At 37.6% G+C, this 25,639-nt stretch overlaps 1 protein-coding gene across 1 annotated transcript in view; it reads right to left on the reverse strand.

The window, feature by feature from the left end:
- Nucleotides 1–25,639, reverse strand: part of unc80 (unc80, NALCN channel complex subunit) — a 1,117,323-nt gene that overhangs the window by 447,247 nt on the left and 644,437 nt on the right. The window contains exons 25-27 of the mRNA XM_067137759.2: nucleotides 21,056–21,200; nucleotides 7,818–7,933; nucleotides 2,376–2,566 (exon numbers count right to left, since the gene is read on the reverse strand). Coding sequence (XP_066993860.2) covers nucleotides 2,376–2,566; nucleotides 7,818–7,933; nucleotides 21,056–21,200 — 452 coding nt within the window. The remainder of the gene's footprint in view (nucleotides 1–2,375; nucleotides 2,567–7,817; nucleotides 7,934–21,055; nucleotides 21,201–25,639) is intronic.

The raw sequence follows: 25,639 nt of genomic DNA on the forward strand, positions 1-25,639 counted from the left end.
CAGTAATGTAATGTAAAATCATCAATAACTGGGAAGAAATATTAACCTAATTACCGTATGTTTAAAAGAAATTGAAAAAAATGAATGTTTGTTACTGACGTCTCGGAATACAGTCAACTATACAGTAGATCTACACTGCGCTAGCTAGAGCTCCGGTTTGCGAGCTTTGCGCAAGCGCAGTAGTGTGTCGCAACCAACGAGCTCAACTAATAACAAATTGCAGCATGCTTCCTTGCTGCCTAACAGTATTGGCTGCTCTGGAATGGACAGATCACAGATGCATTTATTTGTTTCAGATTTACGTGATTACTGTAGACATGTGTGCGTGAGAATTTAAGTTTTTAATTTGTGTTTTGGGTGATTGCAGAAATAATTTGTTTTAATAGTGAACAATTACGGAAAGTCATTTATATCGCAAAACATTAACGTGTGAAGCATTTATAAGCGATTATGGGTAAATATAGAAACTATTCTGCGGGCTTCAAGCTAAGCGTAATTGCCTTCGCTGAACAGCACGGGAACAGAGCGGCAGAAAGAAAATTTTCTGTGAGTGAAAAGATGGTGCGTGACTGGCGGAAAGTAAACAAGCTAAAAAGCACAAACCCTTCTAGACGCGCGTTTAGAGGTCCTAAAACAGGGAAGTTTCCTATAATTGACAAAGAAGTGTGTAGGTACGTCAGTGAAATACGTAACAATGGCTGCAGTGTATCATATGAAATGTTACAAATTAAGGGACAGGAGGTAGCGCGCAAACACAACATACCGGTAACTCAGTTTAAGGCGACTCGTGGGTGGATTAAGGGGTTCATGCGACGACACAATCTGTCAGTGCGAAGGAGAACAACACTAAGCCAAAAGTTGCCTGCTGATTACACGGACAAGATTGTAAATTTTCACCGATTTGTCATACGTTTGCGCAAGGAAACTTCGTACTTGCTTTCTCAAATCGGTAATGCCAATCAGACTCCAATCTTTTTTGATATGCCTCGCAACAGCACTATTGCGCTAAAAGGATCACGGAGTGTATTAATGAAAACCAGCGGTAGTGAGAAGTTGCGATGCACGGCAATGCTAGCCATTACAGCTGACGGGAGAAAGTTGCCGCCTTACATCATTTTCAAGAGGAAAACGATGCCTAAGAATATACAGTTTCCCCGTGGAATTCATGTACGAGTGCAACCAAAGGGTTGGATGGACGTAGAACTCATGCTGGACTGGGTTAAAACTGTGGAATAGAAGACCTGGTGCACTACTAAAACAACCAGCTCTGCTTGTTTTAGATAGTTTCCGAGGTCACCTCGTGAACGAAGTGAAGCAAATTCTCACTACAAATAAGACACGACAGATAGTCATTCCTGGTGGCCTAACATCTGCTTTGCAGCCACTAGACGTATGTGTTAATAAACCCTTTAAAGACCACTTACGTCGATTTTACGAGTGGATGATGAGCGACGATCAGCAATTGACGCCCGCGGGAAATATCAGGCGTCCACCCTTGGACTTGTTATGCTCGTGGGTGAAGAAGAGTTGGGATCTCATACCACCTGAACTAGTCTCCAAGAGCTTCAAAAGGACTGGGATTTCGAATGCACTAGACGGTTCCAAAGATGACGCAGTGTGGCAGGGAGATGAAGAATCTGATACTGGTATGAACAGAGGCGAGGACGGCGCATCAGATAGGGAAACCTGCGATAGCGACACCTAAGATTTGGAATAAACTGCGTACCGGTAAGTCCGCATTTCACAACAAAGCGATAATTTTTTGCAAGTGTAATATTTTAACTTTAATACTCAAATTAATGACAAATTAACTTAATACGTTCATTTTTATTTTCAGGTTGGAAAAACGTTCGCCGAATTGTTGCGAAAAATTATGAATTTTGTTTTAGACTATTTTAATTATTTTGATGTATAAACGCGAGTATTACATGCATCTTAAATTTGTATCAAATACAATTTAGTTATAAATACATTTTTTGAGTAATACAAATACTGGTATTAAATATTCATCGTATAATGGTCGCACCCTACAATTTTTTTCGAAAATTTTGGTATAAAAAGTGCGACGATTATGCCGTGAAATACGGTAATTGTATTGAAATCGTCACATTATACATCTGAATAATCAACCCCAACAGATGGAAGAACTAAGAATAAAACAGTCTCTATTATAAATGCTGTGGTCAACATGCACGCATCCTGCTGGGATATAACAGGAACCTGAACAAATCAGTTAGAAGCAGTAATATTTAGATTGCAAGCTGGCTGAAATAGGAATTCTACAGTATTCCGCCTAATTCCTATATTTTTGTAGAGTTTTTTTCATCCAATGCTTCTTTATCTAGGTGCATTTTACAAATATCAATAAGACATACCAGATCCAGTATAGCAGCCAGGAGTGGAGGATCAGGAATAGAACCTGGCTGACATGTTTCAAGAAGGAAGGAAAAACGCTGCATTCCTTGAAGTACTGGTAGCATTGGTACAAGTTTTCGCTCCTTCAAGACTACAAATTCGGACTCACGACCATGTTCACCTTGCTCCAGTGAGTTCCGCCGACTTAAATCTGTCAACCACAAATAAATATTTATAAAACTAGAAATATAGACCTGAAATCAAAATGCAGTCAAGTGCTTTCTCTGATTGACTGTAAATTTATTTTCAGAGTTAACGCCAAGGTTCTTTACACCACATATTAAGAAAAGAACAGAATAATGAAAGGAAGAAAGACACATGAATTACCAGACAACATAAAGAGCACTAATGTGGAAAAATGAGAGAGAATAAAAAAAACAGGCTTTGTTTTTGCTTTCTCAGTGCAGTACAAGGGACAATTGACTTGTAGTTCATTATCAAATTCATATGTAACATATGGCAACATGGAAGTGAATGTTGTGCCATAGATAAATGACAAATCATGCAATTATCTTTAAATTTCAGAGTTTCCTCACATGTCAATTATGATATACACTCACACAAACTACGTAACAACCGAATGAGAATAAGAAAGCGATAGAACCAACTAGAGGGAAGATTATTCTAGATGTGGGACTAATAAAATCACATGAGCTCTATAGGGAAACTGAAGTGATAGATGGTGTAAGTGATCACAAAACTGTTTTTGCAGTAGTTAAAAATAAGTTAAATGTGATAGAAAGGAAGTTTGTAAAGTAGGAATATTAGGCAGTATCATGTGGTTGATAAGGAAACATGAGACAGTTTTTGAGAAGTCATTATGATCAGTGGAGAATGGTAAATAAAAACATAAGCATCTTATAAGATGGATTTAAAGCCGTTATTGAGGAGTCTGAAACCAGGTATGTTCTTTTAAAAGTGGTACGGAATAGCAAAGAGATTAAGGAGGAAGTGCAGGTTGGAATTAAATATCATTTTATTTTTTTTATTTTCTTTACAAGCTGATATACGTTGCACTGACACAGATAGGTCTTATGGCGATGATGGGATAGAAAAGGGATAGGAGTGTGAAGGAAGCGACCATGGCCTTAATTAAGGCACAGCCCCAGCATTTGTCTGGTCTGAAAATAGGAAACCACGGAAAACCATCTTCAGGGCTACCGACAGTGGGGTTTGAACTCTCTATCTCCCAGATGCAAGCTCACAGCTGCATGCCCCTAACCGTAAAGCAGAAATAGAATTAGGAAAAGTCATGGAAGTAAGGAGGGACTTAACACAAAATTAAATTTACAGAAGAAGTCACCTAAGGATAACATGATAGCAAGCATTATTGCCCATCATATGAGTTTAAGCAAAAGAATGGAAGGTGATATACACATACCTTAAGGCAGAAACGGGTTCCAGGAAGGACATTCCAAGAATTATAAATGACGAAGGGGAATGTATATGTGAGGATTTATGGAAGGTAGTATTTGGTAAGCAATATATAAAGATAGCTGGATATAAGAATAATGTCCAGGAAGAGGAGGTGACTAATACCGGTGAAGTACTAGAATTTTCATGTGATAATAAAGATATTTTCAAAAAGATACAAAAATTGAAAGCAAGAAAAGGAGCTGAAATTAATAAGACTTCTAGGGATATACTGAAGGCAATGGGCTGTGATATCTGAAACATCTGATTACTGTTTGCATAAAGAATCTGTACTAAATGAATGGAGAGTTGAAATTGTAACACCAGCATACAAAAGAAATGGTGATAAACGTACAGCGGAAAATTACAGGCCTGTTAACTTGAGGTGTGTTACATGTAAGCTTTGGGAAAGCATTCTTTCTTATTATATTAGACATGTTTGCAAACTTTTTATATAGTTTGATGGAAGGCAGTTCAGGTTTAGGAAAGGTTATTCCTGTGAGCCTCAACTTGTAGGATTTCAACTAGATATAGCAGATATTTTAGATTGAGGAGGTCAAATTGACTGTATTGCTATTGACTTATCCAAGGCTATTGACAAGGTAGATCATGGAAGATTATTGACAAAAATGACACCTTTCGTAACAGATAAAAAGTGACTGAATTAAAGTAGGTGAAGCATTATCTGATCCTGTAATGGTTCAGAGGGAGGTCCTGCAAGGCAGTGTTATTGGACTTCTGTCTTTTCTTATAAATATAAATGATATGAGTAAGGAACAGAAATCACAGATAAGGCATTTTGCATATGATTTTATACTGCATAGTTAGTTATAGTAAGTTATAGGATTGTGAGTGACTGCAGAATGTCCTAGAATAAGTTGTGAGTTGGACAGTAGACAATGGTTAACGGGATGAAAAGGCAGGTTGTAAGTATTACAAAGAGGAGACGTCCTCTCAATTTTTAATTATGAGTTTATGGGACGACAGTAACTCATGGGGATTACTGTAAGTACCTAGGTGTTAATACAGGGAAAGAAGGGGCTACCTTAGCAAGACCCCATTCATTTGGTACATCTTCTTTATACAAACAATAATGAAATAAATATTTCAGACATGGCATTTTATCCTAACTCCATCCCAACTCCTTACTCCAACAACCATTCCTAACTCTTATTTCTTTCTCACCTGCACCTCCTTCATAATCTCTTTATTTCTTTGTACACAGAAGTCTATCAAGGAATTCTGGACACAGATGTCCTGGAAAGTGAGGGCCAAATGAAAGCTGAAAGTTAGTGAGGCTGGACCACCAATACTCAGATAAAAAATTGATGAGGCTTTCAAGGGATTAAGACAGAGAAAGGTTTCAGGGCCAGATGGAATACCTGCAGAAATCTTACAGGCCCCAGGAGATGAAGCCAAAGATAATCTATGAAAGCTAATAAATGAAATGTACTTAACAGGAGGAATCCTAAATAATTTTGAGCAAATTATTCCTATCCACAGAAAAGCATAGAGCACAGATGTGTGAAGATCATAGAATGTTGAACCTCCTCTCCCATGTCTCTAAAATCATGACTCGAATTATCTACCACCAGATAGAGAGGAAGATAGATGATAATATTTCACAAGAAGTCTGTATTTAGGAAAGGAAGAGGCACATACAAAGCCATCATCAATTCTAGAGACGTTATCGACAAATCCCCAGAATAAAGCAGAGCAATGGTAATTGTGTTCATTGATATAGAGTAAGCCTTAGATAATGTAAACTGGAATGTGCTGTTTGAAATCCTAAGAAAACTTTAAATAAACTTAGGGACAAGAAGAACACTCTACCACCATTACAAGAATCAGACAGCATTAATTGGCAAGCAAAGAGTGGAAGTAAAAATTGGAAAGCCAGAAGACAAAGGTGTGGACTATCACCAATACTGTATTGTTTAACATCCATATAGAAGAAGCAAAAAATATATATTTATTTTAGCTACCAACAATCATGGCATACAAGTCAATGGCAAACTGTATGGCACAATACAATTTGCAATATGATTAGTACTGATAACTGTGATTGAAAAAGATAAGGAAAAAGCACTAAATCACATGAATGAAGTGCTAAATGAGAGGTGCAGTATGAGATAACTATGGTACATCAAGTAAAGGAATTCAGATATCTAAGAAGTCTGATCACATCTAACAGAAAATATATACAATACAATAGATTTATTTTGTCTGGCATGATTAAGGCCATTAGGGCCTCTCTTCCCAGAAAATACAGTATCCACATGTGCAAAATTGAAATAAAAACACTTACAATTAAAACATCTTGCAACTACTAAACAATACAATATTATGATAAAAAATAAAAATAGGAAAAAAATAGGAGATGAGAGAAGTAAACCCCACACTGTGAAGGTGAAAGAAGCTTTCTCAAAAAAGAAGTGTCCACTATCATCTAAGATTCATTGAGGTACGAAAGCATCTCATGAAAAATCTTGTGTGGAGTTCTGTAAGCTTTGGGTCAGAAAGCTGGACCCTGCAAAATGCAGAAGCATTCAAACTCAAGGCATTTCAGACGTAGTGCTGGCGTCAACTCCTAAGAATACCTTTAACTGATAAGAGTCACAAATGAAAGCATTCTCAAAAGACCAAATGAGACATGGTTGAAACCTTAAACAGGAGAAGTAATAGCTTTATTTGTCACTTGTTTTGTTATTCTGACTGGTGCACCACCCTCTTTGATGGGAAACTGGAAGGTAGGAAGATAGAAGAGAATACCTAGAGTACAAGTTATAGACAGCATCAAAGGCAAGCACACTTATTGCCACTTGAAGCTGTTGGCCAAAGAAAAGGAAACACTTTGAATGCATGCATGTTACCCACCAACCTTAGGGTTCAGGAGAAAAAGCTAGTTGCTTTACGTCGCACCGACACAGATAGGTCTTACTGCGACGATGGGACAGGGAAGGGCTAGGAGTGGGATGGGAGCGGCCGTGGCCTTAATTAAGGTACAACCCCAGCATTTGCCTTGTGTGAAAATGGGAAACCACGGAAAACCATCTTCAGGGCTGCCGACAGTGGGATTCGAACCCACTATCTCCCGAATACTGGATACTGGACGCATTTAAGCGACTGCAGCTATCGAGCTCGGTAGGAGAAAAAGATAATATAAAGAGTCTTTACTATTCCTTACCACCTATAGGGGTACATATCTGTTTTCACATTCCTCAACAACTGCTTTAAACCCATCTCACAGTCTGCTTATATTTTTATTTGCCATTTTCAACTGATCATAATTACTTTTTCTTTTAAACTACCCCATCCCTCTTTCATCAACCATATGGTATTGCCAAACATTCCTAATTGTACAACCTTCATTTCTTTTGCTTTTATTTCTAACTACAACAAAAAGAAGTTGCTGATCATTTATACCATCTATCAGGTCAGTTTTTATGTAGAGTTTATCTGCTCTAGAATATTCTTCCCTCTAGTTGGTTCCATAACTTGCTGATTCAACTGTCTTTCCCACATTAACTTATTCTCCATTTGTTGGTCATGCTTTCTGGCATTTGTATTACCTTCCCAGTTAACATTTGGTAAATTGAGATCACCCACTACAAGAACATTCCTTTTTGTAGCATCACATAAATCTGCATCAGTGCAAATGCAAGCCTTGCCAGGTCTGTACACCCTAAAAACATTAAGTTACCTATTATCTTTAGAGATGAGCCTTACACCTAGAATTTCATGTTTCTTATCCTTAATTTTTCTGAAGCTTACCAATTTTTCTTTCATTAGTATGAATATTCCCCTCCTATCTATCCTGTTCCTATGACAAAATCTTCAGTTCGATGAAAAAATGTCTACATCCATAATATCACTTCTCAGTCATGATTCAACTGCTATTACAATATCTTCCCAGCCCAAAGTTTGCAACGCATTCATGGACAAGTCCATACATAATTGTATGAATAAAAAACAGTATAAATACTTACAACTTCCTGGAGCCTCTTCAGTACTTCCGTCCTTCTTTTTGCCTTTTCCAAACCCAAATTTGTTGAAATGGTCTTCCATTCTCTTTTTAGCTTTCTGAAGTGTTTGGCCCATTTGACTGAAATGATAAGATACCTTTCAACACAATTATATTTTCACAGTAAACTACTGGTAATGGCACTACCTTAAATTAATCAGATAGTTCATCAACAAAACAGGTAGCTCAAACTTAAAAGACGCTTGAGAGGAAGAGAATATAATAAATTTATCAATGGCTTTCACCAGAAGCAATGATTTCTAAATGATGTGGAAAGATAGAAGATAAATCTTCAGATCTGCTATGTTGTCTTATCTAGTGATACATCCCTTTTGAATTCATATAGTCAACCTCCAATGTATATAAAGTATAGGTTCAATATTTATTGCAAATATTAATCTTTTAAATAACTTTGTAAATATTAGATTTCTCTGATCTCAGCTTTATTCTACAAAGTTTTCTCACAAATTTCTATTAATAAAAAAATAATAAAAAATTAATAAAAAATTTCAACTGTTTCCCTTGAGCTTTAATGTTGGTCCAGTATTCCTTCATTCGTATACGGTGTTGCTCCTTTCGCTCTTTTGTCCATGCCTTACCAGTTTTTATCTTCGGCTTTGGTAGGACACTCTGATGTTCTTGGAGTTTTTTATTAAGTGGGATACGCTCCTTGATATCTTCAAATGAGATCCCAGTCTCCTGCAGATCTTTCTGTACCTCACTGAACCATGTCCCCTTTGCCCTTTTCTCTTGGAGGAAAGTGAAAATGAGGTTGGTTAACTGTGTCGAATTCATTCGGGCCATGTGTCCATAAAAAGTCATCCTCCTTTTCCGCATCACACCGGTTATTTTCTCCACATGCTAGGACAACTCCTGGTTGTGCCGTCTCCTAAACTCGCCGTTGTCTTTGACTGGACCTAAGATTTTTCTCAAAATCTTTCTTTCCTTGGCCTCCAATTTCTCCATCATGCCTTTTTTATTCATGGCGAGACATTCCGCTGCATATAGAGCCTCTGGCTGGATGACAGTGTAATAGTATTTGATTTTTGCATTCAGAGATATAGATCTTTCGTTATAGACATTTTTAGTCAGATGGTAAGGCATTTCCATTTTATTTATGCGTGAAGAAAAGGCTTCTTTTTCGGACATGTTAGGTTCTATCTATTCACCAAGATACAGTGCTTAAATTTTTCAACTCCCCTGACTTTTCCATGAGTCCCTTCTAGCTCACTTGGCGCCAGTTTGATGTTTGTAATGAATTTTGTTTTCTCAAAGGAGATTTGGAGTCCCGCCTTTGCAGCTTGTGTTTGAAGCTGGTTGATCTGCTTCGTGGCCACATCCAAGGAATCAGCGAAAACCACGAGATCGTCTGCAAATGCTAGACAGTCAATTGAAAGGTTCTTGTTCTTGTGGCCTAGTCTGACTCCGCTTTCGACTCCTTCATAACTCCTTTCTCTGCACCATTCATGGATCACTTTCTCAAGAACGCAGTTGAAGTTCTATTATAATGAAGTTGTTTCTTTTTCAAGTATAATACTGTTACCATTTGTTTTCTCCTTCAGGTAGTTCATAAATTTATATACTCAAAGTTAGTTTCAGCAGACTGAAGAGCCTAACAGTAATAAATTAACCGAGTCAAAACTGAAAAGAGATAGCTTCAGACATTACCAAAAAAAAAACCCTCATTTACATTTGTTTTGGCTGTTGATTTAATATAATATTAGATTAAACTGAGTCTTCCTTTTTGTGAAGTTCTTGTTCAATCCTTTTTCCCTGTACCCATTTCTCTGCCTTGGTCTATTAACTTAAGAGAGAAGTAAACTGAAAATATGACAGCGTCAAACGTATGACAAATAGAAAATTAGAAGATGAATGGCAAAAACTGGAATCTTTATAATAAAATCAGATAGGGCACAACATATCTTTCTTTTGCATTATGTGGTTCTTTGCATGACATCACAGTGCTAGAAAGTCTAGAATTCAGCAATGCAGCTGCGTAAACATGAAACTGATTCACACACTGCAAGGTCACCAACACGGTAGAATCCAATCACAATATCAAGAATCTTTGTTCCAAGTACAGTTTGTTTGTATTTCTTAAAATTGAACAACATTGATAGTTATTATAGAAGCACTAATTAAGTCCCCTCCTTGATGCAGGTGGTAGAACGTCAGACACTCACTGCTACTCTGGTGATTCAAACTCTGGTCATTCCATGTGAGATTTGTGCTGGACAAGGAGTTTTTTCACTTACTAAAGAGTCCGGCTCCATGGCTAAATGGTTAGTGTGCTGGCCGTTGGTTACAGGGGTCCCGGGTTCGATTCCCGGCAGGGTCGGGAATTTTAACCTTAATTGGTTAATTTCGCTGGCACGGGGGCTGGGTGTATGTGTCGTCTTCATCATCATTTCATCATCATGACGTGAAGGTCGCCTACGGGCATCAAATCAAAAGACCTGCATCTGGTGAGCCGAACTTGTCCTCGGACACTCCCGGCACTAAAAGCCATACGCCATTTCATTTTTTACTTACCAAAGAGCCATTGATCTCCTTCATTTTTATCTGTATTCTTTCCTCTAAGCAGTCCGACTCGTTGGCTGAACGGTCAGCATACTGGCCTTCGGTTCAGAGGGTCCCGGGTTCGATTCCCGGCCGGGTCGGGGATTTTAACCTTAATTGGTTAATTCCTATGGCACGGGGGCTGGGTGTATGTGTTGTCTTCATTATCATTTCATCCTCATCACGACGCGCAGGTCGCCTACGGGTGTTAAATAGAAAGACCTGCAACTGGCGAGCCGAACCCGTGCTGGGATATCCCGGCACTAAAAGCCATACGCCATTTCATTTTTCCTCTAAGCAACTGCCAACTGAATACTTTACTTGTAGTCCTAGTATAGAAAACTAATTTCTCTTAGCTTCACTTGTATTCAGTTTGTTTTTGTCAGAGACCCCATGTTTATTGGAATATTACTTCTTTCCTTTATTTCTGGAATCATAAATTTCTCAAATTTAGTTTGAGGCATGTCAGATATGATTTTATCAAGCTATTCTTGGCACCATAACATAGACATTTTGTATGATTTGTCTTGTAAACCCATAAACTAGACGCCTTGAACATTGTATGGTACCTCCTATAATTTCCCCGTTAACACTATGGGCATTATGGTTGAGTACAGCTATCGTAATGTTATGGATATTCTTTGAAAAGAGAAATACATTCATTTTGGAATATATTTTAACCTTTTTTTTTTTTGTGGTAATATTCGATGCTACTTGTGTGATAACAATGATTAATATGTTCCAAGTCACACAAGAATCATTTGTTCCTAAGGATTTCCTACAGTATTTCATGTTAGTTAATTTTTTAAATCCAAGCTGTAGGCCTTAGTTTTTCACTACTTGGTTCTTCATGCTGACAAGAATTAAAATTTTCAGCTGTTTCCCAGGAGGAGACATTGCTTACATGTTGAAGAACTGAGATAAACTTCTCTTTTAGGCGTTTATTATATCCGTCACAAGTCACAGAAGACTACCGTACATGTTTGTACAATTTGTACAATGACCATTTCCATTTATGCAGTATGGAATTTTTAACACAGCTGTTATTGATCTTCTTCATGAAGGATTTTGCAACATGCCATACATCAAATACATCCATTATATTTTTGAACTTTGTTTTCATGAGGAATCCGATTCCTGAATGCCAATCTGACAAAATTTATTTTATGGTTAATTTCTCAAACACTGAGTTTAACATTTTTTTGCAAGCCACTCTTTCCAATTCTCTGTCCACTGTTCCTCTTTGTTCAATAATAACAAAATTTTGTCTTCAGATTCATGACAGAGTAAGTTCTATAATTTGTTTGCCAATGTGAAATAAAATTATGTGCCTATGTGTGATTTTTTGTATGGAAACCAAAATTTTGAGGCATGGTATAGTTATGCACGAGGAAAAACAGTAGACAATCTAGTATTTCCCTCTATAATGATTGTTAATCTGTGTGCCAGAAGACTGGGGAAAGGGAATAATAATACCAATCTTAAAAAGGGGGGGGAAACACTGTGTGATAACTATAGAGGAATCACACTCTTACCACAAATGGCAAAAATACTGGACTGAGCAAGTTGGTAGTGTGGTTATACCACTTTTCACGAGAGTTTAATCCCGATGTAAACAAATAGGCTGAGCACCTTGGCTTTGCACGCGGACATAGACGTAGTTGATTGGAGAAGCAACCGTCGTACTCACTCGTCTGCATGCGAGCTCAAAGTAAAGTAGTACATCGCATAAATTTTATTTTATTTTAGTTTATCATATTTAGAGAGTTTGGAAAGTATGTAATCAAATTAAAATGTGGTTGTCATATATACCGGTGTACATATATATATATATATATATATATATATATGTTTTTTAATAAAATAGTAATTAAGTAATGAGAAATTAAGGCACAAGGCGTGGTGTAACACAGGAAGTCTTCTCATAGTGAGGGAAAGTCCCAGGTTGTACAGTGTGGAGATAAGGTGTTGCATCTTGCAGCAGCAGTCATTGTCAGTATTCATAGTGAGTGAAATGGAGCAAGAGATAGGACCATCATGTGTAGTGAAGCACAAAAGAGGAAAACCACTCAGAAGTGACCATAGGCAATGCATTGTGAAAGTGTTCAATAAACTAAGGGAACAGAATCCAGGTTTAGTAGTTTATGCAGAAGTTCAGATCTTCGCAATGTTGTCATATGCGATGCGCAGCCCTGTACGTCCGAACACGAGATGTTGACAGGGTGGAGGTCGGTACTACATGCTCAGCGAATCTCAACTCTTTCTTTGGTGGAAGCGTGACCATACCATGTTTACATCAGGATTAAACATTCGAGAAAAGACATATAGGGGCGCACAGCTGTGAGCTTGCAGTTGGGAGATAGTGGGTTTGAACCCCACCGTTGGCAGCCCTAAAGATGGATTTCCGTGGTTTCCCATTTTCACACCAGGCAAATGCTGGGGCTGTACCTTAATTAAGGTTACAGCTGCTTCCTTCCCATTCCTAGACCTTTCCTATTCCACTGTAGGCATAAGACCTATCTGTGTCAGTACAACGTAAAAATAAATAAAATAAAAATAAATAAAAAATGCTGGAAAGAATGTTAGAGAGGAGAATGAGAAGAAAGGTGCAAGGAAAGTTGTAAGAGGAACAGTATGGCTTTAGAAGTGGAAGATCTACAGTGAACCCAATCTTCAACATGAGGCAACTTATGGGGACATGGAAATATGCAATAAGAGATAAGAGACAAGAGAGCAGCAGATCCAAGCAGAAGAAATGAAATTTTTAAGAACTTCGGTTGAAAAGACAAGAAGATATAGAATTCAAAATATTAAAATCAGAGAAGAGCTAAATATAGAACTGTTAGTACAGAACATACAGAAAACAAGACTGAGATGGTATGGATATGTAAAAAGAATGGGAAAGGAATGGGTAGCAAGAAGGGAATTGGAAAGAGAAGTTAAAAGAAAGAGACCAGTTGGAAGACCGAGAAGAAAGTCTATGGATCAGATCTGAAAGGACATTATAGAAGCTGGATTGGATGTAGCGGAAGTAACGGAGCAGCAGAAGTGGAAGGACAGAAAGGAGTGGAGGAGGCTTGTTAACCACACCGGGCAGCTGGAGTGAGACACTGTTGATGATGACAATGATGATGATGATAGAAAGGATCTGGTTATGACGTTCATAGACCTAACTAAGGCATACTATAATGTTCCCAAGGAGGTGTGGGAAACCATGGTCAAAATGAGACTGGGTACAAAAACTGTAGAAATGGCACAAGCAATGTACTAAAACTGTGTCAGCAGTGAACAGACTCTGTTTGGAAAAACAGAACAGTTTAGAAATGAAATTGGACTAAGACAGGGGAGTGTGCTGTCATCTCTTTTTATGGTTACAGACGAAATTGTAAAGGAGACCAAGGAAGTATATGGAAATAGGGAGATGAAGTTATTACTATTTGCAGATGATATTGTGGTCTGAGGAACAAAGAGAAAAGAAATACAAGAAGAACTTGATGCACTGAACAAGAAAGTTGAAAAATATGGTATGAAACTCAGCGCAGAAGAAAACAAGACCATGGTGATATATTGAGAGGAGGGAAACAAAGGCATTGTGAAATTCGTGGTCACAGCCGCAGAATACAAGGCTGGACATGGAGATTAGCAAGAGGGTGCAACAGGGCAATGCATTCTACCAGTGTAAAAAACCTTCTCTGGAATAAGGAAGTACCAAGGAACTGTAAAGAGATGGGATACAAAATGTATTATGCACCCATATTGACCTATGTGGCTGAGATCTGGACAGTGACAAGTAGGGAGGAGAGTAGTATTCAATCCAGAAAAATTAAATACGTAGGAAGTATGATAGGAAAGACAAGGAAAGACAGACTGAGAAATGAAGATGTGAGGAAGGAGGCCGGAATGGAAAACCTAAATGAGAGAACTGATAGGAGTAAACTGAGATGGTTTGGGAATTTGAAGGGGATGGGGGAGGAAAGAATACCAAAGCAGATGTAGGAGATGAAGTTCGAGAGAAAGAGTGCGAGAGGGAGACCTAGAACAAGGTTGATTGATCTGACAGAGATGAGTGCAAGAAGAGACACCTGGACTGGGACAAAATGGTGGAAGGAGAGAGGAAGGTGGAGAAGTGCTGCACGGCTGTGAGCTTGCATCCAGGAAATAGTGGGTTCGAATCCCACTGTCGGCAGCCCTGAAGATGGTTTCCCGTGCTTTCCCATTTTCACACCAGGCAAATGCTGGGGCTGTACCTTAATTAAGGCCACAGCCGCTTCCTTCGAACTCCTAGGCCTTTCCTACCCCATCATCGCCATAAGACCTGTCCATGTCTGTGCAACGTAAAACTACTAGCAAAACAAGGAAATGTCCCGACCCTGCAAGAGGTGGATTAGGAGAAAGGAGGAGGAGGGGGGGAGAGGAAAGATCTGTTGAAATGGATGACCATATGTATTCAAACTTTATTGGATAACAGCAGACATTTACCTTGACCACTTAGAACACACAAAAATCATAACAAAACTACAAGGTTTAAGTCTATGGATGTGCTATGCTGGTGACACCTTCATCACCATAGACCAACATTTCAACAGCAGTACAAACATTGTGCCATACCTCAACTCGTTAGATCAAAATATATAATTCACAACAGAAGATAAAACCAATAATTCCATACATTTTTTAGATATCACCATCACATGAAACGATGACAGCTTTGAATACCGTATCTATAGGAAATCAACATTTTCACCAAACACAATCAAGAACAACTCATTACATCCCAACATTAAGAAATGGGCAGCCTAACACAGTCTAATACAATGAGCGTTTAAAATATTCCTCACACCCAAGGACCTCAACAAAGAATTTCAGTACATACAGAACACGGCCAAGTTCAATGGGTTTAACATCAAAATGGTCAATCAAATAATAAGAAAAATTAGAAATAGACAAATTTCAAAGTTAATTTCAGAAAAACAAAAAAGTCCAAATTTGCCATTTTCACTTACAGCAATCCCAACATATGCCAAATTACCAACCTGTTTAAGAAACATGGCTTCAAAATTTCTTTTAAAACACAAAACACCAACCAATGCATGTTCCTAAATCATAACAGCATCAACTCCAGCAAAGATCAATGCTCAGGATCCGGGATCTTATAAACTAACCTGTGCCAAATGTTTTGTTTCATACATCGGGCAAACAGGAAGAAGTTTCTCAACAAGATACTTAGAACACTTTAATGCAAACTAAGACCATAAATTCTTGGTAATAAGCATCCATATGAAAGAAACAGGACATGCCTACACAACCAAAGAACAAGATTTAACCATACTAAAGAAAAAAAGGGCAAATTGATGAACGAGTTCAAAAACATCATATTTTCACAGACCAGATTTTCAAGAGAAACTATAATTTAAATGACATCACAGAGGCTTAAACTCCTCTTTACAACTAGATCCCACGTTTATTTAAAACATTAAAAGTGAAAGAAAACATGTTCCAAAGCATTAACAAATTTCCACACGTAAAAGTTCCACCCACAGAAACACCCCTTTCTTCGACAACAGCTAATGCCCCTTCCACCCACCCCTCCCCAACCCACACCCCTCCACAAAACACACACAGATACAACACGAGTTGCACAGCATTGGCCACTGCCAGTCAGACAGAAAGCATCACCGGAGCAAGCCAGCCGCAAAAGAAGTGAGGGGGTGAGTAAGGTTCCCGCTTAGCATCCCTATTTAATACTTTATTTACATAAACTTCAAAACTAAGACACTTTTCTCATTACAAACTCTTAATCCACCACTTTCAGCCCTTTAATGAGCAATAAGGTCAACAACCAAAAGAAAGATCTTGAGTGAGAAGTCCCCTCTTCGACTCGTATAACAGCAGGAAGCCCTGTTTTACTTAATTTTAATTGTCACAAGGCAACGAAGAAGAAAAACAGTCAGACTAGTGACCAAACCAACAACATCCCGTGGAACCACAACAGAATTTATATCTCAAAAACAAACATAACAAAAAAGTGATAATTAAGTCAACAAAGTTTCAATAGGTTGCTACACGTTGGACATTATAGCCTGATCAATGTATGCCAGCCCAACATTATTATAAGTAACAATGGATTGAACTAATATATAATCAAGTTTTAAAGTGTCATAATTATGTCAAGGATGTTTTTATAAAATGTATATTAATGTGTAAGCATAACTTTATAGACAGAGCAATTCATGTTAGCCCAACTATTTTAAGCATTTTATCATAAACAAAGCCTAGGATCTTAGCAATTTTGATCTTAGATATTAGGAACAGCGGCTGAAGATGCATTAAAAAAAATAGGAGGAACATGTCCTGCTTAAGACACTGTAATGATGTGTAACATTATTTATGTACATTAATAAAAAACACATAATAGTGTAAAACAAAAGATACAAGTTTCCACCTATTCAATACTATTTGTTGTATCATTAAAAAAGTTACATATATTTGTTTAAACTATTTTTGGTCTTACCAGAGACCATCATCAGTCAAAATCAAAGTAAAGGCAAGACATGAATAAAAAGAGAAAACAAAATTTATTTATATAAAGCATCTGTTGTTTTCCTAGCCTTTTCTTAAATTATTGCAAAGGAATCGGAAATTTATTGAACATCACTTTGGTAAGTTGTTCCAATCCCTAACTCCACTTCCTATAAACAAATATCTTTCCCAATTTGTCCTCTTATTCCTCTACCTCTGTCTCTCCCCAGATGGGTACATCGTCAGCGAACACCAATATGTGTAGTTCTTCATCTGGTTCCCCTTTCATTATTTTAAAAATACTGACCATGACAGTAATGAATAGCAACGGTGAGAGTATGCTCCCTTGTTGGACACCCTGTGTGGTATTAAACCATTCTGAATGGCCATCCCCAACATGCACACAGTTGCTACAGTTGTGATACAGCATCTGGACCTTACCTATGAGATATGCACACACTCCCAATTCTCTGAGACTCTTCTATAGGCACCTTATCATATGCCTTTTCTAGGTCTAAGAATACAACAAGTAGGTCTTTTCCTCTCCTCCACTGCAGTTCCATTAATATCCTTAGGGTGAAGATCAGGCCTGTTGTTCTTCTATTGGTTCTAAATCCATTTTATTATTCTTCTTTTTCCAGGACAAGCTCTATCACAGCTCGCAGTCTAGTTTCAATAATCTTTTGCATTATTTTCAGACCATGGGAGAGAAGTGTTATACCCCTGTAGTCGGCACACTTTCTTCTGCATCCGTTCTTAAATAAAGGGATAATAATACCTTTTGTCCAGTCCTCTGGAACCCGATAGCCAATGCACTCCAGGTATACCCGCTGCTTTGATCATGTCAGCAGTAAATTTATCAATGTCCGGCTCCGCAGTGTAGGGGTCAATGCATCCGCCTGTCACCTGGCGGCCCCGGGTTCGATTCCCGGCCAGGTCAGGGGTTTTTAATTGTAATGATTACTATTCCTGGGCTGGGGACTGGGTGTTTGTGACGTCCTTAATATTCATTTCCTCACACACAACATTCCACACTACTGCCATTCCAATTACACACAGGTTCATACAATATGTTGCCAGTAGGGGCAAAAGATCCACATGGGTCGATGCCCCAAACAAATAGCATAATAAAAATTTTAAAAAAGTTCATCAATCCCAGCTTACATTTTTTAACCTCTTTCAATTTCCACCTCAGACCAAGTTGCTGGAACATCATTTGTCCTCTTCAGTAGTTTCTCCCTCATTCAGGAGTGTATTGAAATAGGTCTTCATAATATTTCTAATTTCTTGTTTGCTCCTAATTACATTTCCATTTATTGTTTCTAGTGCTGTGACGTCCTCTTTGTCAGATCTATTGCTTTTAACCAGGCTGTACAGCATCTTCATATTTCTTTTACTATCTTCCTCTAGTTTTTCGGTAAATTTACCCCAGCACTTCCCTTTCTCTTCTCTCGCAATCCTTTATATTTCTAATTTCCTATTTCGGTATTCTTGAACTAGTTTTTGTATTTTCTCATATTTCAGTTGACTGCTGTCACTATTTCTAGCTCTTTCAACATCCTTCACTTTCTTGGCTTTATTTCGTTTGTCTACTGTCTCTTTTATTCTGTCATTCCACCAGGACGTCCTTTTATTCATTACTTTCTTGCCTCTTCTTTTGCACACTTCTTCTGTACTACTGATGAAACTTGTTTTAAAATGATTATTCTGTTCTACATCACTATTGCTGGACTCTGACATAGGTAACTTGTATCTGATAATTTCTTGGAACTTCTGTTTACAATCCTCTTCCTTTAGCTTCCAGTCTTTAATCCTTGGTATCCTCTTCCTGCTCTTTGTCTTCTGCACTTGGATTCCTGTCAAGTTAGCCAACAGAAGCTTATGGTCACTATCAAGGCATTCACTAGGAATAGCTTTCACATCTCGCACTCGTTCTCCACACCTTAGGTCAGTTATTATGTAATCTATTACCGACTTACAGCTACCATCCCAGCTGTACCGTGTTATTTTATGACTTTCCTTCTTCTGGAACTATGTGTGCTTTATCAGCAAGTTATTCTTTAAGCACAAATCAAGTAGAAGTTCTCCATCCTTGTTCCTTGTCTTATATCTGTATGGCCACATAATCCCTTCATTTCCAGTTGATCTACTCTTACCTGGGCATTGAGTTCACCCATTAGTCATGGGTTCTCCTCTTTTATATTGTCCTCTAGTTCTGGGAGGAAGTTCAGCTTTTCTTCTCCACTACAACCCTGCTGAGGGGCATAGACTTACACAACTGTTAAATATTCTTATTTCAAACACACCTTTGTTTTAATAATCCTCTCATTAATGAAAGTAACATCAGAAATGCAGTCAATGACCTTATCAAGAACAAAGCCAACTCCATTTCTTGTTTCTGTCTTATTTCCACACCAGTACAGTTTTTATCCATCATTCAGTAGTTTGTGTCACATTCCTTCCACTTTTACTCACTCAGACCCAAGATGTTAATGCGTCTACACTTCACCATATCTGATTTTCATTACATTTTCTAGTCAGTGTTAATATGTTCAACGTGGCCACTCTGAGACTAGCTTTTCTGTTATTTCATCTCCTTTTGGTGTTTCTGCTCATACTGTTTGGATGAGCTTCAGACTCGTTTGAGTCATCATTATTTCCAAAAGCACTCGAAGTTTGGTCTTCTTGCCGAGTTATTTTTCATTCTGAGGCTCGTTCTTTGGTTGAAAACCATTCACAAAGTGCTCTTCCAGCTGACTTGCTAGGCCTATTACTGAAAAGGATTTTTTTCATGGGGTTTTTCTCCCCTAGCCTTTAGCAGTCCTCTGCCTCATCTGCAAGGCAGCAATTCATCAATGAATTCATGCATTATTTCCTACACAAAGGTTTCATCAAACCTCCTAAGGAGAACTCTTCTGTCCATAGCCATTGGTTCACACTTAGGTTTTCACATTTTGTTCTAGCCACCCAACCCTCGGCCAGACAGTCACATGTCGTACAGTGTGCTGTCCCATACAGTAGCAGGGTTTCTCCTGACCTGACCATGTAGGCCTAAATTTATAGCAAAAAGGTTATCATTACTCTATTGGTGTTTGAAATGTTTTCATTATACATATAAGGTTAAGTTAGGTGATGCTGTTTGAATAATAAATTTGAAATGTTTGCCACAGAAGCAACTGGAGTGATACTACTCCAATTCTTCAGAATGAAATTGAACATATGTATTCACACTGTCTCAGAATTAGAAAAATAAATAACAAGTAAGCCATAGTATGGAAACCTGCAAAAATGCAAATTCTGAACAAATTGACTGCTTTTTCATACCAATTTAAAATGTGTTTGGGGGTTTTCCCAACTTTTACGAATACTTGGATATGATGACAATCCACTGTAGCTGGTACATTTTCAGCTTTTTTGAATTCTCGCTATAATGGACTTCTACCGTATTCCTGCTTGCCTTGCGCTGTTGGTACCGACGTGGAAAATTACCATTTTTTTCCTTGCCCTCCATCTTCCTTTCTACTTTTCTCGACATATGCTTGGTTCTCTCTCCTCTACACACTTTCCCCACAAGTCTAATGATAGAGTCGCCCATGACCAAACACTCAATCCCAATACTGAAAGCAGTAAAGAAGACATGCATCTTTGATTTCCAGTCTAATTCAGTCCTTCAGGAAGCATTTGATAATGTCTCCATCCAGAAGTTCACTCAGACTACAGTACCAGTACTTAGGTGAAAATTATCCTACAATAAAAGCAGATGCTGCTAAGATACTTTCAATATTCAGTAGCACATATATTTGCAACAGTTCCTGTACCTAGTAAAGTTGAATAAATCCAAATTAAGAAGTCAGCTTACAGATGAACCTTTAAATTAATTTGTAAGATGTGGAGAGCCAAATTCACAGACCAAATTAAAAGACCTAGTTTCTATGCAGAACAATTAGAATTTATAATAATTATTTGAATCAGAACGTAGTCCAAGGACTATACGATACTACCTCCTGGTAGAGAATTAAGGGAGCAGAAATGAAATGTGAGTTCTAGTTAGACAAAAAAAATCCTTAAGAATGATATTTCAGAACCAATACGGTTAAAGATTTCATATAAATGCTCTTTACTCACCTTCCACCACCACCTCTCTGAGTACTTTGCTTATATGGGCGATGAAGTGAGGCTTGTCGGATGAAGATTCCTTCTTGCTGAGAGTCGCTTCCTTCCTGACTATCTGTGGAGTCTGTGCGGCCATATTCTCTCCTGAACCAGCTCACTGAAGTAACAGGTAGTATGATATTAGTCATGACTCAGGTTGAGTTTCTTTAGTGGAATAATTTTTGAAATACTAGTCCAGTCTAATATAAACAGCTGTGAAGATTGACTAATTTCTTTCATCCTCCTCACTGCAGTGCACTTGGCAGCCAACAAGCTAATACTGCTTGGTGCTGTGGAGTTTGTATGTGATAGCCTTATGTAAAGGATATATATTTTATATTATTTGAACATGAGGTTCATGAAAGGAGATGTGTGTAGTGCAGTAAATTGTTCCTATAACAAGATGAAGACAACAGAGATGGCACACTAGATATTTAAATATCCTAAAAGGTAAGGCTTGAACAAGGCATTATGTGCTAACAAGTGAACATGCCATTATGAAGGTTTCTGAGTAAAATTTGTATGCTTGAGCATCATTTGTGATTTTACTATAACACAAAATAAACTCACCACACATCGGTAGTCAGTTGTAATTTTACTGATTCTACTTTGCCTTGAACTTGAAATGAATGAATGAACTAATGGATGAATGAATGATGAATGAACAGATAAAATAATGAATTGATACGTCTGTAATTTGAGTGTCAGAATGCACTAAAATGGATCCCTTAAATTTAGAAAGAATATGTTCATTTTTTCTTCTCTCACATAGCATGTACATGTGGCTGTATACTGGTACATCCATGGCGGCGGGCCTAACCTACTCGTCATCATCATCATCATCATCATCATCATCATCATCATCATCATCATCATCATCATCTTGAACCAGCTCCAGTTTGCTGGGTGTAGTGGGACCTTACCTACTAACCCACCAAAAATGATTAAACAGGTGGAACTTGCACCTAGGTTCTTAAACAACTTCTCCACACTAATGTAAAATAAACTGTATTCTGATATAACCATAATCCATGCATGAGCACTTCATTAACACACAATTAATAGAAAATAGAAAAACACTCAATTATCATTAATAAATGCTACAAGATTCTCCCTATAAACAACAAAATGGTTTTGTAATAAAAATCATCTGGGAAATAGGTGAGAAGTGAAATACCATTTGCCGTAAGACCAAAGTGGTTTCGGTTAAATTAATAAACTTCATTGTTTGTCCGTATTGAACCAAGATTACAACTTAAATTGAAATTTGGATCCACCTTATTCAATACATAAAAATTGTTGCGTAGATTTAATTACAATATATATTTCAATCAGTACTAGTTTCAACACCCCTCTGCGTCATCATCAGCTGATATAAGTTTGTAGAAAAAATGACAATCATATAAGTTTATCATCGTCAAATTGATCACAATTTAAAACCATACTAACAACATGAAACTGTGTTAATAATATACTGCCTCTAATTTCATATTTTTTACAAGTCCAAAAGTTGTGAGTTTTATGTCATAAACTGATAAAAACATGTTAAAAATTAAATAATTGAAAAGGAGGTTCAACCTATTCAATACTTAAAAGAAAGAAATGCAGTAATCACATTCCTATTTCAATGGGACCGGTTTCGACCTTAGTCCAGGTCATCATCAGCCGTAAAAACATGTACAATGTTTATGAATATTGGAGGTCAGTTTCACACTCTGATAGGCACAAAGACACGACACCACATTCTGTCATGCACAAAGTCACAACACTATCAACTAATATACGAAGATCAAAAATAACTTGAAGTCGCAGACGAATAGATTTGTAGTAGAAAGCCGCCAGCTCCTGGTGATCAGCGCGGCACATTCAAGGTCATGCGCTGCGGTCGAACGCCAAAGTAGAGTGGAGAATGTTTTGAAGGTCCAGAATTTGTCACAGTTGCGGGAAGTTAAGTACGTATATAAAAATATACGACGCAAATCAGTATAATTGAATGAGTACTTGTACTCCTGCTAAGTTCTTGGAAAACAGTTGACTTGAAAAAACAATTGTAGAGAGAAGAAAAAATGTAGTAAAAAGCGCAATATCGGAAAACAAATGAAAACTTATATGCACAGTGCGCTATTTTTTAAATGAAAAATTTTTAGGTTATGATTGAAGTAGTCGAAGTTGGCGCAAGACAAGAGTTAAAATTTGAAAGAGGAGAACCGAAATGAAGGTCGTGTTTTTTTTTTTTTTTTTTGATCTTCGTATATTAGTTGATAGTGTTGTGAGTTTGTGCATGACAGAATGTGGTGTCGTGTCTTTGTGCCTATCAGAGTGTGAAACTGACCTCCAATATTCATAAACATTGTACATGTTTTTACGGCTGATGATGACCTGGACTAAGGTCGAAACCGGTCCCATTTAAATAGAAATGTGATTACTGCATTTCTTTCTTTTAAGTATTGAATAGGTTGAACCTCCTTTTCAATTATTTAATTTTTAACATCAATAATTTCAATACGGAACAATGAAATTTTTATCTTTAAATGATAAAAACATATGCAAACCGGTTTGCTCACTTATGATGTAAAGTTAATTTAAAAGAACAACAAATTAAAACAGAATAGTCTTGAAACACTATGTGCTTAATTTATCGCACTTCTTAACACACTGCAGACCAGGTGCCCTTCACCCCATGCACAGCACTGTTCCCGGCCACTTTCTACTTACCTCCAAGCTGGAGTGCATGCATTCAAATAAACTGTCAGAACTTCACTAGCTCTTGAAGGACTACTGTGTTTCTTTCTCTGGACCTTCCTGAATAGTTGTTGAAATACAGGTACGTAAGTATCTGTGGAAATCTATTTCGGCTCATGGTTTTCGAAAATATAGGTTTTTCTGTTAGGGGATCGGTTGGCCAGTAATCTTTCAGACATGATTTCTTCACCTGCTCTATCAATATACACAGAGCGATATTGTTTTAATTTCCCTGCTAGTGACATTAGTCCACTTTAGTGTTTTACGGGATACGTTATGAGAATGTGAATTCTGATCATAGTATAAGTTTGTCTGCTCAGCTACATACTGAAAAAATTCATCACCGAACATAAGTCCTGCTACTTGCCCTCTGTTTCCAGATTCATTAGGCCATACCTTTATACCAGGAGCACCTTCAAAATCCTCTAGCCTAGGTTCACTGTTGTCCATAAGCCAGTTGTCAGAAAACACTACATTATTTACAATATTTAGAATATTTACACCCGTAACACAATTATCAGTCTCGCTCTGCGCTACGTGGGTTCCACACCTTGAAGATAAGGCTATATTCTAGTCATCACTTGAAACATTTCTGTTAGAAGATATTTATCATCGAACAATAAATATTCAGCATCACTTGGATATTCGGAGCTCATATCAGCATATTATTCGCGAATATCATCCTTGTCTAAACACGTGATCCCTGGGCGCTGCCATCTTACATGGCTCTTCAAACTTTGTAAACATGTTGTCAGAAAATGCAAAGAAAATCTACAATATGAAGAATAATCGAAAAGAAATGCGCCTATCGATTGTGTAGAACCATACATAACAGAGTTCTATCACCCTTGACCTCCAAATAGTTCCGATATATCTCAAAAGATAGCACTAAACTTCAGTCTGCTGGGCCTGCTGCTAACACGAGATAACTTGGGACCGGTCCACATTGTGTTAAAACTTGATGTAGTATCATAGTAGAAATAATTCAATAAAAACTACAATGTCCTTTTAATGGAGCAATCCTAATGAGGTGGAAATGAGCAATAAGTCCTTTGAGATGTTATCAAGAACAACGTTCCCAGTTCAATGCAGACCTGTAATAATAAGAATGTAATAAATTATCACTTCACCGAAGAGGCAAGATATAAAATTGCGTCTTATAACGTAATTGTTTTTACGTGACTCACATCTAAAGATCGCTGTCCATACGAAGCGCAATGAAGCACAGCAAGCAGTGTTATGATAAAAATCAAGTGTCCAAGTTTGGTTGGGATTGAAGAGGGGAAGTAGGGAAAAGTAGGAGGAGCAACTGAGGAACGGCAATTTGCTGGAGCTCTAGAGGGAGTGGTCGTAAGAACCAACTAGCAAAGATATTAAGCATAATATGAAACACCAAACTATTGACCGAGACATGTACGTTTAAAAAAAAACGCAATAAGGAAATCAAATAGAACATTAGATTTTTCAGAAATCTCATTTAAATTAAGGTTTCGTTCAAAATACTGTCCTAGGTGTATATAGCAACACTCCTTAACATCCAGCAAACTTCCTTTTCCTAAGTTCTCCAAGACCTCAATGTCCTGTTCTATAGATGTGAATTTATGCTTTAGATCGTGCATATGCTGACCTACCATGGAAAACCTGTTATATTTTATGGCATTAGTATGTTCTGTATATCTAATTTCAAAGTTCCGTCCTGTTTGACCTAGATATGTGCACTTACAGTCGTTACATTTAAATCTATACACACCTGATTTGGAATATGGGTTTGATCTATTGACTGAGGCTGAATTATGCAATACAACTGTATTATTA

This window comes from Anabrus simplex, chromosome 1 (genome assembly GCF_040414725.1).
Source record: "Anabrus simplex isolate iqAnaSimp1 chromosome 1, ASM4041472v1, whole genome shotgun sequence".
In the NCBI taxonomy this organism is placed as follows: domain Eukaryota; kingdom Metazoa; phylum Arthropoda; class Insecta; order Orthoptera; family Tettigoniidae; genus Anabrus; species Anabrus simplex.